Genomic DNA, 14712 nt, shown 5'->3' with positions numbered 1-14712 from the left:
GCTCACTTCTGAGGCCAGTGCCTTGGTCCGGGGCAGTACTCTTCATAACTATAGGTACAGTATAGTACCTTATGCATCTCCTCTTAGAAGAGACAACCTGGAGGAAACCCAGTCCATGAGGATAACTTTGAAACTCCAGTTAGAAGGGGTCAGGATTTAAGCCCAGGGCCCATGAGTTGAGAACACTACTACACCACCATGCTTGAGTATTAGCAGTAATGGGTAGTAATGGCACTAGCAATAGCCAATATGAGTAATAGTTGTAACAATAGTTAAAGCAGCATTACCAGCAGTACAATACAATCACATATCTTTATTTGATTATGACATTACATTCCATCTCATATCATCCCAGAATGTCTCATAAACATGACATGAGAATAACAAGAATGCCATCACAGTAAAATTATACCATATAGGCTACTTCACTGTGTACACTGAGCTGCTCAAATACAGCCTATAAATACTCAGCGATACAAAACATGCAGTGAGAGCATGATATTTCACCAAAAGGTCTCATTGGACAGACAGTAGGGAATTCAGTCAGCTCCTCGTGCGGCTAAACACTTCCGTCCAGCAGGTGGCGGTAATGTGCCAATAAGCTTATTTTCAACCAACCACTCAACCACCAGTAAAGAAGAAGAGCGAGCCGTAAAGAAGAAGAAGACGAAGACGAAGAAGAAGAAGAGGACGACGACGACGACTACTAGGGAACGGAAGTAAACGTTATGAGAATGTGAATTCGCAGCATCCAGGCTTGTATTAGCTCTGGACATGTCGCCTTTACCCTCATCTGCAGCTGTCTGACTAACTGTAGTAATACATGAGTGTAGCTGGAACGTTAGCCAACTGCACTTCTGTCCGGCCCTGCCACATTTCACTGAAAATGCGCTGATTTGTTTTCCAGAACTATCGCGATCTAAAGTCAACGTAACCACCAATCAGTCAACAAGTTCACGGTAACGTTAGCACGCGACATTCCTGAAAGCATCTAGCTAACGTTACGTGGTTAACGCGGTGTTTGCGTTTACAAAGTTAGACAAGTTATATCCAACGTTAGCTTACTAAGCTAACGCTAGTTAGTGAAGCATGTGTCGCACGTTATAGCAAGATAGCAGGCCACAGGTAGCTCAGTTCGAGTCTGTAGAGGTGGGCTATGTGGAGAAGACGCGCCTAACGTCCTAATGCTCCGCATGTGTTGACACTGATAGTAGTCCGTGCTGCTGACCAGAGGCGCTGTCTAAGTAGTCTAACCCCTTTGGATGTAATTCAATTGATCTCAGCGTCATCCAGTGATACTTTTATTTTATGGTTTGATTAAAGTTCTAATCCGTAGTTTGTGTTGAGCTGCAGGATGGACATGTCCAGTAGACTGTTAGTGCTGCAGCAGCTGGCTGAGAGCTGTGGGGTCAGTACAGTCCAGCAGGGCTTACAGCAGGTCTGGAGGCTGCTCCTCCTCTGCCTCATCTGTAGACTCTGCTTCAGACTGGGTGAGCTACACTGCAAATTAGCAAGTAGGAGCATTCACAGGAAGACTCGTCTTATCTATTGTTTCATATGGACATAGCTGGAAGCAATTTAGATATTGTCCGTACTGACATAATGAGATAATGTTCCTCGATCAACACATCTCCTATCCTGGATTTGACCGGGTCCAGACCACTACATTCTGTCTATCAGGAAATCCAAGATTGTATTGTGATATTTAGCTTTTCATAATTAGAGGAATTTTTCATAATGGTAGATTTACCATGTCATACATGTTTATTACACCTGGACATGGCTAGAATGGACATAAATTTAACCCATTTCCATGTGATGTATTTCAGTCAGATGTAAGCCTTATTAGGGAAACAATAGACCGTTGGACTTGAGTGCAATTCCTATTGTCTTCCTGCTTGTGTTCCTTAGGAGGTGTGTCCACTGTGAAGCATGTAGTGTCGGCGTTGTCTGGGGTCTACGGCCTCTTCCTGTTTTTTGAACTGCACATGCTGTGGGTGCTGTGGCTCTGTGCGCTCTGTTACCTTGTTCTGCTCCTCAGCCGACACTCCAGCAGCAGAGGCCTCTTCCTCTCGGTTGTCATCCTCATCTACCTCCTTGTTGGGTGAGAAAACAGTGCAAAGAACACCTAGTTTCCTGGAGACCGATATGAATAATTGGAGCTTTCACATAGAAACAGAAAATCAGTTGTCCTGGATATGTCCATTGAGACAGTATGCCACTTGTATCTCCAGCTAGTGGTGACTACATGCTTTGCCCACACACTGTGCAGCAGTGATGTAGTGCTGCAAACTGCAACAACACTCTCATACACTGTTTACAGTTTGATTGATTGTTCAGATTGTTAAACCCACTTCAGAACAACATCATTGCATCTGTTTTGATGTTCATTGAACCGTTTTGGTTCAATGAACATCGATGTGTTTGTTTGTGTGAGTGAGGCTGTGTGTCTGCTACCATTAGTTAATCATACAATGACATTGCTTGTTGAATTATTGCACAGTCAACAACGTCTGCACTTCCTGTTGTAGTTTAACCATTTCCTCAGTGAGTTTGTTTGTGTTAGTCTCCAAACCTACACATTTGTGTAGTAGAATATAGAAGCCTTGTAAACTTAGTTTTCTTCCTTTTTCATTTCAGAGAGTTGCATTTGATTGACATGGTGACCTGGCATAAAATCAGAGGTAAACGTTCCATCATTTGGTTTGAGAGTAGCGTCACTGAAGTCTTTTTTTCCTCTTAATTTCTACAATACTGCAGTGTTTCCATAGCTACTACATTGTGTCTGGGGTAAAGCTTCTCTGTTGGATGTGAAAAAGAAGTTGCAGTATAGTCTACAGCAGTTCAGTGTTTCAAAGAGGATATAATAAGCATTTTCCACAACAATGTATTTAGGAAAGGTAAACTTCAGAGAACTTCATCGAAGATCAATCTCATGATCTTTTTTCAACTGTTGTATACTTAGAAATAATAATATAAAGTATGATGACGACATCAGGGTTATTATTCTCAGCCTTCAGAATGTTCCTTCCAGAGCAGAGCCACACTTTACAACAGTTTGACAGACTGAGTAGGCCTAACCTTGATGAGTGAAGGGCCCCTTTAAAGTTAGGATCTCGAAAATATTCACTAAGATAAATGTCTGTTCAGCAGTGGCGGGCCATGCATTTTATAACTGGGCCTTCTGTGCTGTCCTACTACAGTTGAATAACCTCATGATGACGGCCCAGGTACGGTTATTATTTGTTTCTAGGGGTGTAACAATACACGTATTCATATTAAACCGTTCGGTACGAGGTTTACGAACCGAACAATACGTTTGAATAATACAAGTGCATTTGGAAAATGTAATTAACACAATAATAAGAACAAACTCGCATGAACCAGTCACATATGACAACAACGCATGACAAATCAATCCAGCAACACTGTGGCGCTAACACGCGTATTCCACCGCACACTGAAGAGCACGAGCCATTCAAATATTATTCACATCGGAGACAAATGAACACAGTAGTAATGGTGCGTTCACAGCAAACACGGCGCGAATTATTCATGCGAGTAGATTACATACAAAGTCTATGCACAGACGCGATGAGACTGGAGTGACGCGAATTTGCGATGGCGAGGCGTGAATTCGGGCCAAACGCGTGAGTTGAAATTCTTCAACTTCAGGGAAAAATATCGTATCGGGCGCGATAGCCTATCAGCGTTGAGATGTTTCTCCTGTCATCACTGACTTCCTGCCGTTGTTGAATCAGGAAATAAATACTGTAGCCGTCTGTGTTCACCAAAGCTCTACGATACCTCATATCAATAGAGACCGGACCAAACTATGTGTATAAATGTGTAAACCTTGCGGAGAGAACTAACTAATCATGAATTCAGACTTTTTACAAATCGGCATCATTACGTAGTTATTTCGGAGTCCCTTTTTATTGCCGTTAAATCACAGCCAAATCAGTTTATTTTGTGATCATACAGCTGTAGTAAACAGCCGTGGCTTGCTAGACACAGTGAATACAGCTCGATAAAATCCACAGAGCTCCTCTGGACTTTGTTATGAACCAGACATGACGGCGTTTAGTTTCACGTGATATCTGTGACTTCCACAACACGTACTAAGCAGAAATAGAGGTTATTTTTTTCCACAGTTGATGGTGGACAGTTGAACGGCTTCCAGGGCGATAAGCCACGCCCCCTATCCGGCACGTCCAGCGCGATTCACGGCAATTAACACAAATAGTCCCCTGCGAGACCTGCGGCGCGAACAATTCGCACTGCGTTTGGTGTAAACACGGCATAAGGCTACTGCAGATGTAAAAACACAAAAGCACTTCACTTACCACAGCTGCTGTTCACTTAAAAACAAAGTCCATCCTCCTTTCTTTAGTTGTACAGAACATCAGTTCAGTTCCAGCCAGAGGTCCTCCTGCGAACGTGGTCGTTGAGTTGTAGATCCACTCGGGTCTCAGCAAAAGTTTCATTCTTAGCCATAAAATGTGCAACGCTTCTCCGCCGCTGTCAGCCAGAAATACCGTTGGTACAAAACCTTTTCCATGCTAGCTGTGGGGTTGACCGACCCTTTGATACGATGTCCAGTTTTTCTGGTCTTGAGAAATCCGTTTCTCCTCCTTCAGCCGTTGTTAAAAAAAACAAAGCTAGGCAAAAAAATAAAATAATCTACAGCAAGCAAAACGCTAAAAATGTCATAACTTCTCTTGCATATGTTTCAACCTGAACTCTTACTAAACACTAAGATCTGCTAGCTAGCTTTCTGTTTGACAAAAGTCACGATGGCACACTGACCAATCACGGCGCACGTTAATGCTGACGTACTTAGCAGGCTACCTGGGTAGCACTGGCACGTCAAAGAATACACCCAACATGTCAAACTAAAGATCTGATTGGTTGAAGACTGACAATCAACAATATCGTCCCCATATACTTTAATCTGCAAAGTCTACCTAGAGGGCCTCGGGCCTCTCTCCTTACATAGAGACATAGGGGCTGAATCTGATTGGATAAAAGCTCTACTTAAAACAAGCTGTGCTGGAAGCAGAGCAACAAAGGAAGACAGGAGCTGTGCAATGAGAAAATAAGCTAATGGGGGAAAAAATTATAATACATGTAGTGTATTTGTGAAAAATTATAAAATAGCTATAACTTTGTGTTATATTCTGTTTAGGCCAGCAGAGAAGGCTTAGCTGGCCCTGACGGCCCACCACTGCTGTTCAGTCACCATCTATCGCCGAGTGACGTAACACAATGGGGACTGATGTAAGCCCTGCATTTGCTGCATTATGACAACACTGCTTGAGATCCAAAAACACAATTGCAATTATCGCTTATCTCCACAGAGAACAAACCGGCCACCTTTGAGATCAACACTCTAATATTTACTAAGTCAAGAAAACTACTAGCCTTGTTACAAATGTTTCTATATTAACTGCATTCAGTAAACATGTTGCTACAACAGCAATATTCAGAAAGAAACATCAGTATGAAAGTTTGTTGGGGTCATGTGCTGTTTCAACTCGATAAAACAAGGTCTACTTTTTCAATACGTCCAACCATGATCCTGTTAGATGCCTAGTGTGTTTCTGAAGTGTCTGTGTGTGTGTGTATGTCAGGCTCTCAGATGGTGGTGGCCATGAAGGCCATCTCTCTGGCCTTTGACCTGGACAGAGGAACAGTGGGCAGCCTGCCCTCCCCAGCTGAGTTCCTGGGTTATGTTCTTTTTGTTGGCACTGTTGTCTTCGGCCCTTGGATCAGCTTCTCCACTTATCAGAACGCCATTGAGGGCACAAAACTGGTGAGTAGTTCATGTTTCCAGCTTCAGTGTGCATTCTATTATTTATGCATGTATAGTACTGTGGTGGTGATGAGGTGGTTTGTTCCTCAGAGCTGGTTGTGGCTGCGTAGCTCCTCCCTCAGCCTGCTGAAGAGTCAGATCTGTCTGCTGGTCTCCACCTGCGTCGCCCCTTACCTGTTCCCTTTGTTAATCCCCATCTATGGAAGCACAGTCACACAGAAGTAAGGCAAATCATCATTGAAATCATTATTGAAATGGTTTTCCTCCTTCAACTAAGGTAGTTTTCCAATACAACAGCTGTTCCAATACTCTGGTTTATCAACATACTCTTTGTCTTTCTTTCCCTGCTTCCAAGATACATTTGAGAAAGGTAAGGCTTGTTCTCAGGGTTAGAACTTACTGGTTTCCCCACAGGCTCCCATAAGTCTACTGCAGTGAGTTCAAAATAACTAATTACTTATTTGTCATACTGCTAGATAGCACACGGCCAACTGTCCAAAGTTCAGTTTAAAAGTACTGTGCTTGATTATAGCATCAGAATGATGTTACAGTAATCAACTATCGGCTTCATTGACAAATCATGAACTTACGGTCCGCTTACTAGCTTTTAGCTTTTCGCCTGCATCTTACAGTCTTCATCAGTGGATGGAGATGTTGTCAACATGTGGCCTAAATTTGGAAATTAAAGGTGCTATATGCAAAATTCACAGCATTTCTATTGTCTCCGTACACCTTACAACATGGCGGCGGCTGAGCTGGCAGTTCACAGCTAACAGCGTTAACATTGCTAAAAGCACTTACGGCAACAATGTTGATAGAGCCAACAGTGTTTACATGAGGTGGGTGCTACACTTCTGTGACCGACTGCCTGATCAGCTGTAGCTCCTGTATGAGAGCGGTGAAGAGCAGTGGCCGTGAGCTAACCAGTGGGCCACGCTAGCTCCATCTCTGCTCAGCAGACATTACTCCCCTGTATCTTCAAAAAAAGGAGCAAATATAAGTTTCAGAGATCACTGATCATGTGTCTCTTTGCCGCTGATACGAACTGATCATTGATGATCCATATTAACAGATACAGATCCCTTTGTTGTTTGATTATAGCAGCTGGTCTACAAGGATCCAGACTTTCTTTCTTTATGCCACCGTCCCAAAAATACTTTCAACCACTCTGAAGTCTGTAAACCTTCAACTATTCAAAATGTTATCCTTTTACTTTGTTAAAGTTATTTATAGTGTTTTTTCAGAAAGGCACACAATTCAAATGATTAGGAAATAAAAGATCGTATTTTCTTTGATTTAAAAACAAATCTTGTCGTTATTAGTTTTAATGATTATCGGAGCTAGTGTAAACAGGTTATAGTTCCCTCTAATATCTATTTATGTTGCTGTGAAAACATCTTCAAACAACTGGATTTATTCAAGTTTCTCACCAACATACATTCTACAAGATTACACGTGAACACATCATGATAACGGTATGATTTACCTTCGCTCAATACTGATTTTCACCGAACAGAGCCTGAACGCATCACAATGGAACCTTGGTCCGTTGTCCATTAGCCACTTTACCAGCTCTCCTGCGGTCATTTTCAACCCGGATTGGCTGTTTACAATGTAACATTATCGGAGATCGGCCAAGAGAAAGCATCAATGATGTCCTGATCGCATATTTTACTGAACATTGGCGGATAACGATGTCAGTAAAACTTCATTTCACACTGTGATGGCGAAGGTAAACCGTCATTAATCCAGATCACAGATCAACAATGATCTGTTACACCGCTAATCTTTACATTGAACATAGTTGTTTGCTGCTATATTAATGCTCTGAATATTATATAGAGAACCTTTCAAAGGACCATACTAGTGGTTTTGTACAATCATCCTATCCTTACAACTTAAAACTTCAATCGTCGCATACATAAAGGCTCATACATGTTATTTGCCTTCTGCATCTGAGCAGTGGGCTGCTGTAAAGCAGTGGTTCTCAACTGCTCTGGCTGCGGGACCCACCATCACCCCTTAATGACAAGCCACGACCCAAATTATTTTTATATATATATATATATATATATATATATATATATATATATATATATATAATTATTCTCATTTTTGAAATGTAACTGGATGGATTATAAATAATACATAGAAATCCATGAATAAATGTTCTCATTTCAAGTAAAATAACAGCTGGATTAAGCTAGATTAAATTACGTAACGAAATTCATTTTAGAAAAATTATTTTCACTGAATTGCCCTGCAGCTTTAAATTCAGGTCATTCAGGGTGAAGTGATGAATCCACAATATAATATTTTTTCTCATCTTCTAAAAAGAGAAATTAGTGTTGGAAGAATTCACCTATATGAGTCTGTCCAGTCAGAGTCTAATGACTCTGGTCTCTCTGGTCATTTTCTCTTTTGGAAATCGTCCTATGATTTGACTTTCACAACTCACACTACAACAGTCCTGCTCTGCTGTCTATCTCCTCATCTCTCCCCCGTGTCACGGTGTTTGTACATCTCACTGATGTCAGATGACAGTCAGGAAACTTGTCAGAATACCCATATTTGATTGGCTGAGCTGCATCACGTGATGTGATTCACACCGCATTGGTCGGTGTTTTTCCTGCACCGCTGAACAAGTGCCTTAAATGCTGGAATAATACCGGTGCATAAAAAATGCCCTTCAAAATAAAATCACTTTTTTATTTTTATTTTGTCAGGCAAAGGGTAAAACGGGTCCGCGACCCACTTTTGGGTCGTGACCCACCAGTTGAGAATCACTGCTGTAAAGCACCCGGGGAGCAATTTGGGGTTCTGTTCGACACACAGACAGGAGGAGCCGGGGATCAGACCAAAAACCTTGTGATTAAAAGTCGACCCGCTCTAGCCCATGAGCCACATCACTGAAAACCATTTCCCAATTCCTACAAATGGCGTGGTCATTTTTTAAATGCGTTTTCCTACCCTCCAGAGGCCCTTTGGGTTCAGTCCACCATTAGCTAATGCATCATTACACAACACACGTCTTAATACGTCACACGTTCAGAGTTGAGATGGTGTTGCAATCACAGAGTGATCTGCTATCCCTGCTGGTGGTGCATTCAGGTGCAGGTCTGACTGCCACACAGCATTGCATTCATAAGCTTTGATGTTTGGAGACTCAGCAGGGAATCTAAATAATTATGAGACATGAGTAGCGTAAACACTTGTCATAAATTTGACAGTGAGTTTACTTGAATGGTCTACAAAAATGGTTTTGATGACTTCAGAGTGAAAGAGAGTTTTAGCCACATTACACACATCGTACTGCTACACAAACCCGCATGTGATCCATCATTGGATGAACAGGACGATTACATTTCCTGCAGTCTGTTGCAGCGTAATAGTTTGAGCCAGACTCTACCAAGGAGGGGATGAGGTGAGCAGAGGGAAACTGAGTAAAAAGAATATTTAGAATATGTTTCTGTCCTATTTAATGGGACTAGATGGTCCTCATCTTGTGGTGCTCAAAGCTCCAAAAAGACATTTGAAAATTTCAACAGCTATGTTTCTTGACCTGGTTACTCAAGATAATCCACAGACCTTGTTGTGAGAAGTTTCATCTAGGAACCAAGCACCAAAATAATGTAGATTGATAACTAGCTCTACAGATAACAGGATAATATGTATGAATATGTATTGATTGTGGGGTGAGCTTTCCCTTTAACATGCAAAGCCACTGGTATAGTCCTTTCTGTCATATGATAGCAAATGATTCTATATTGTTATCCTGTGACTGAAGTTCCCTCTTTTCTAGGGAAAGTGGGAATAATCAGATTATTTAAGTGCCCTGAAGTAATCTGTGCCAGAGGAGCTCTTAACTTCAACTCTACGCAGGTTAAGATGTCCTCTCAGAAGAAGTTCAGCTGACCAAAGAGTTTGAGTTGGGAATCCAACCAAAGATAACATGTGTTTGTCTTGTGTGCTGACCAGGTGGCTTCATGCTTATGAGAATGCAGTGTCCTTCCACTTCAGTAACTACTTTGTGGGTCACCTCAGTGAAGGCACCAGCATGCTGGCTGGTGCAGGCTTCACTGAAGAAAAGGACAACATCAGATGGTAAGTTGAGCTGGGTCTGAGCTGAGGGGTGTACTACAGAGTGAGATCAGTGGTTTAGCCAGGTAGGTTGAGCCCAAATCTTTCAATGTCACAAAGGTGGCTCTCTTTGAAGCTGGCTAAATCGCCATGAACACCTAACCTCCTCTGGAGGAGGTTGTTCAGTTTTAGATTGAAATCGTGTCTAAAGCATCTTTCACTCATCAACTTCTTTGGAAATGACCTCACCATACTTGTAAAATCCTGTGACCTCAGTTTCAGACCTGTAAGAGGGTCTCGTCAGAGGTCAGACACCGTATAGACCGGCTGGCTTTTCCAGACGATGCCCTTTATGAGTGATATGCACAACGAAGCCATGAGAACTATGCACCAGGAGACCTTTACATGATGATAAATCTGAGTTTTAACACTGTAGGCTGCGCTGTCCACAAAGTTGTCGTCTCTCTCACTGAACTCCAGAATATGTTTGTAGTGTTCTCAGGCATTTTCTCACGCTGGCTCTAAAAGATGCTTTCTATAAAATCCCAGGCAGCATACATTAATAGTTCATTATGTTATTAGTCAGGATGATGTTTACTTGCAGATGAAATGCGGTATATTTCCTTCATAAGATTCCCTGGGGCCGTAGTTTGCACCCACATACAGCATCAGTTGTGTATTCTGGTGGAGGTGTATTCTCAGTCTTCCTCCTCTCATTTTTCCCTGTTTGCATCAGGTAATATTAACACTTCAAATATTAATCAGCATATCATCAATACACTAAAAGAACAATGAGGGCACAGCAACTTCATGCCACTTTGTATTATGTTTTCAAACTTTTCATGCTTGGTCCTAATTTTAAACTGCTGGTATCGAGGCTAATAGAACGCTAATTAGAAAATTGCTCCTCTTGACTGAAGTAGGCCGCACAGACCGGTTCATTCAGTGCAGTAGAAGAGTCAAATGACGTCAAACGACCCCTTTTATGGGAACGTGCAGAGCCTGCTGAAGAAAACCTGGTTAACAAAGACTGTTATTATATTATAAAACCACCGTCGTGGTACCACTTATCTCCGACTGGAGCTTTAGGTTTTGTCGAGCCAACTATCGCAAAGAAAGCCTGGCTCTATCCAACTCACTTCGTAGTACGCTCCTCTCTAGCAGGCTGCTAGTGCTCAACACCAGTCATCACATTTCACCAAGCGCAGACCTGATAGAGGGCTGAATGAGTGAACACCATATTCCCCAATACTCTGTATCTGTGTGTTCTAATGCAGGGATATGCGTGTGGTGAAGCCTCTCAGTGTGGAAATGCCTCGCTCCATGGTGCTGGTGGTGACGTCCTGGAACATCCCCATGTCCAGATGGCTAAAAACCTGTAAGTCCTCAACTCCACTTGAAACACTCCAGAATGATCAAACATTGTATTTACATCAAATGCCTGTCTTTTCTCTTCTGTAAGATGCTTCAAATGTTTAAAGACTCATCCATCACTCAGGGGTATTTACAAGAAATCCTCCAATCAAATGAGACTTTGGATGACTAGCTAGCCTCACCGCTCATGAAAAAGTGTGTTTGTGGATCGTAGTAGCTAATCGAGCAATATGGAGAGACAGGATGAGATGCTTTTGGATATCAGTGGGCAAAAGTGTTGTTTTCATTTCAACAACAAAGTGGCTGAGATCTGACTCATTCGAAAGAAATGTTGCAGCTTTTCAACCAACAGTACATGCAGATGAACGTCTTCTGGTGCTGGCAGCACGGAGGGAGGAAGTTCATCTGCATGTACTGATCGCTGCAGTGAAACAGAGCCGGATGAAGATTCATCTCTTCTTCATCCTCCTCCTGATCTAACAGCTGAGGGAGATGTGTGTGGAGAAACAGTCCTCTAAGCCCGCCCACTTTGTAGTGTTCCAATCAAATGCAAAGGATTTGATTTAGAACTCTGTTGTAAATGTACACCTCTTAAATATTCCGTTTCTCTTTGAAATGCGTCCCAGTACAGAAGCTACAGACGCTCTACCTTCCGTTTCAATGGGACTTTGGCAATGGTGACGTTGTTGAGTTTCTCTGATGTTACTCTTGACGTATTTCCGACCTGTTGAGTGAAAGACTGAGCAGTATCATCTTTGTCTGGTATTTATAGAAAATTAATTTGCAATTATTGTGAAGATCAATTTATTAATTAATAATTCCAAATATCCGCTGCTCCCAGCTTCCCTGTGACGAGCTGCTTTTTGTCTTAGTCATATACGGCAGTGAACTAAATATCCTAAAGTTTTCGGCATCCCTGTGGCAGATTAATCAAAAACAAAATATGAGTTATTTGAAGCCTTCTTGGTATTTACAGTTTTGCTGCTACTGGGTAGTATCACCTCATTGTCACATTAAAAGTTTTGTATTTTCATGATTTTTATGAAAGTTACATTACAAACTTGATCTATATAAAGTCATTGTGTTGTGTTTATTGTGTTCTATTCCATATTCATCAGATGCCTTTAAAAACGCCATGAAACTGGGGACTTTTCCAGCCATCCTGGTGACGTACACTGCCAGCGCCTTACTGCACGTTAGTAACATGATGCACACTTCTCTCCACAGTATTGGTGGCCGTTCTAAGATGCAATATGTTCGAGACAGTCATTATTGGGTTGGAAGCCCATCTTCTTTCACTTCAGTATGGGAACACATGATAAACTACAATCTCTTGTCTGTTTGTGCCATGTGACTTTAACTGTTCACTGATGGACAATGTTGATGTTTAACATACAGGTAGACCACCTGTAGTTCTCTCTGGTCACTAGACACACTAGGGCATATCATTGAAACATGAATTTGCTCAGAGACAGGAATGTGGGCAGTAGATGTTGAATGATTGACTGTCACTACTTGAACTTAATGTGCTGTTTGTTTTCTTCAGGGTCTGAGCTTTCACCTGGGAGCTGTTCTGCTCTCTTTGGGCTTCATCACATATGTTGAACATGGTAAGAGAAAAATCAGCTTGTATTTAACTGTGAAAGTTGAACCATTAAAGGTAGAATAGAACCATCCCTTTCTCCTGCACAGATGACATTTTGACTTGATCTAGGAAGCTGGTTTCTCTGTGTACTCTGGGCCTACTGTGATAGTGTTAATCAGTATGTTTCTCACACCTGAATGGTTATTCTTTTTCTTTTCCTCAGTTCTGAGAAAGAAGCTTGCATCCATCTTCAGTGCCTGTATCCTGTCCAGGGCCTGCACCTCTGACTGCAGCCACCAGCACAAGAAGGTACAGCTTCAGCTCTATGCAGCTCTGTGAGCGATGCTAAGCAATCAACACACACACAGACGTACGTCAAGAGATCAACAGAAACCTGAGCAAAATGCTTTGCATTGGTTAGTAATCTAGTTACAGGGGGCATGAAAAAAACCCACAGCATGGTATTCAGTGTCAGAAGGGTACCTACCTACTGCTGAGCTATCTTAGAAGCTTAAGTGTATGGGGTCAGATCAGTCTCAATAATTGTAAATGCACACAGACTCACAAATGCACGCAGAACAATTCACAAATACATTCCAATGCACACATAAATAAATTACGATTTATATAAATGTAAAAAAAAAATCACAAATATATTTCTGCATTTGTATGCATTTGTGTGTGGATGGCTCCACATTTTTGTGTGGGTTTTTTGAGACTCCCCTGACGTGGCTGCATTCGCAAATGCGTTTTTTCAACATGGACCTATCTGTAGCCAATCAGATGTCAGCCTCATTTTCTGTAAACCGGGTTTATGAATAAAATGAACCTGTAACTCGAGTGGGCCCCGTCTTTTCCGACACGTAGCTCAGAAATGTGCTTGGCTACACCTGTAACAGCACCCAGCAGTGATGTCACAGGGTCCTGGAGTACACCTCTACATCACTGCTGAAAGGGGACAAGTTAAACCACTGGAAGTCAGCAAAGATGTCCAGGGGTCTTATGTTTGTCCTCAAGGGTTTAAAAGAATGAGAGACACTATGAAGATGTTCTTGTGACTGTTTCACAGTTTATTCTTCTTCTTCTGGTCTGTAGGAGTATTGGGTGATGTTGCTAAACCTGGTTTTCAGCTTCCTGGCCATCTTCCACCTCACCTACCTGGGCTCCATGTTTGATCCTGGAGTTGATGAACAGGAAGTAGAGGAGGTGAGAGCAACTGAGGACTGAGTTAAAGGAAAAGGGAATATTTCTATGCCACATAAATGCCAACAGGATGTAGTGCAGGACACAGTGGCTCCGTTTTGAGCAGTGAAGAGCCTACCAGGAATGGGAGGGATTATGCCCTTTCGGTAGCTGGAAGGCTTTTAATTGGAAACATCAGTGAATTAAACTCTACACTTTCTGCACAGAAGCTTAATAAAGACGGAAGACAAAAATAAAGTGAACGATCGGTACTTGTTAGAGAAGCAAAGAGAGAGCAGCAGAGTGGTGAGTATGACATGACTCTGAAGTACTGATGGAGTTAATGTACGTCACACTGAAAGTATCAAGACTTCAGGTGAACATGAAGGAACAGGAGCAGATCAGAAAACAGGCAGCCCTTAACTGAAATACTGTATGATGGCACATGCTAATAAAACTGACATTAGAAATATACGGCTGGTGCAGGGGCTAGCACTGTCCCCTCACAGCAACAGGGCTCTCCCCTCTGTGTGGAGTAGATGCTTATGGCTGACTGGCTCCAGTCCCCCTAGACCCTCTGAGGATGAGGATATAATGGATTGATAGATACAGTTGTGAAAAAGTGTTTGCCCCTTCCTGATTTCTTATTTTTTTGCATGTTTGTCACACTTAAATG

The 14712-nt window shown here is 42.0% G+C and overlaps 1 protein-coding gene across 4 annotated transcripts; it reads left to right on the top strand.

The window, feature by feature from the left end:
- The first annotated feature begins 656 nt into the window (after positions 1–656).
- Positions 657–14699, top strand: LOC116399324 (protein-serine O-palmitoleoyltransferase porcupine-like). 4 transcript variants are annotated; one of them, XM_031876406.1, is made up of 12 exons: positions 657–959; positions 1354–1490; positions 1912–2104; positions 2641–2684; positions 5634–5815; positions 5906–6036; positions 9794–9919; positions 11173–11273; positions 12388–12464; positions 12816–12879; positions 13078–13163; positions 13950–14699. In XM_031876406.1, exons 2-12 carry the CDS (start codon positions 1355–1357, stop codon positions 14079–14081), a joined length of 1272 nt encoding a protein of 423 aa, XP_031732266.1. In that variant the 5' UTR covers positions 657–959; position 1354; the 3' UTR covers positions 14082–14699. The 4 variants fall into 4 exon arrangements, 3 of the variants coding, with proteins under 3 accessions (XP_031732266.1, XP_031732268.1, XP_031732265.1); XM_031876408.1 differs by having other exon boundaries at positions 686–719; XR_004213823.1 differs by having other exon boundaries at positions 719–736; positions 13078–13270; positions 13950–14021.
- The last annotated feature ends 13 nt before the right edge of the window (positions 14700–14712 follow it).

This window comes from Anarrhichthys ocellatus, unplaced genomic scaffold (genome assembly GCF_004355925.1).
Source record: "Anarrhichthys ocellatus isolate YVR2014 unplaced genomic scaffold, GSC_Weel_1.0 scaffold108, whole genome shotgun sequence".
Lineage (NCBI taxonomy): Eukaryota > Metazoa > Chordata > Actinopteri > Perciformes > Anarhichadidae > Anarrhichthys > Anarrhichthys ocellatus.
This window is presented reverse-complemented; position numbering and strand designations above follow the sequence as displayed.

Excerpts from the sequence above, each read along its gene's own strand:
- LOC116399324 (XM_031876405.1), top strand. Across the intron at positions 2,685-5,633 it reads GACCTGGCATAAAATCAGAG|GCTCTCAGATGGTGGTGGCC; the intron begins GTAAACGTTCCA and ends TGTGTATGTCAG. Across the intron at positions 6,037-9,793 it reads GGAAGCACAGTCACACAGAA|GTGGCTTCATGCTTATGAGA; the intron begins GTAAGGCAAATC and ends TGTGCTGACCAG.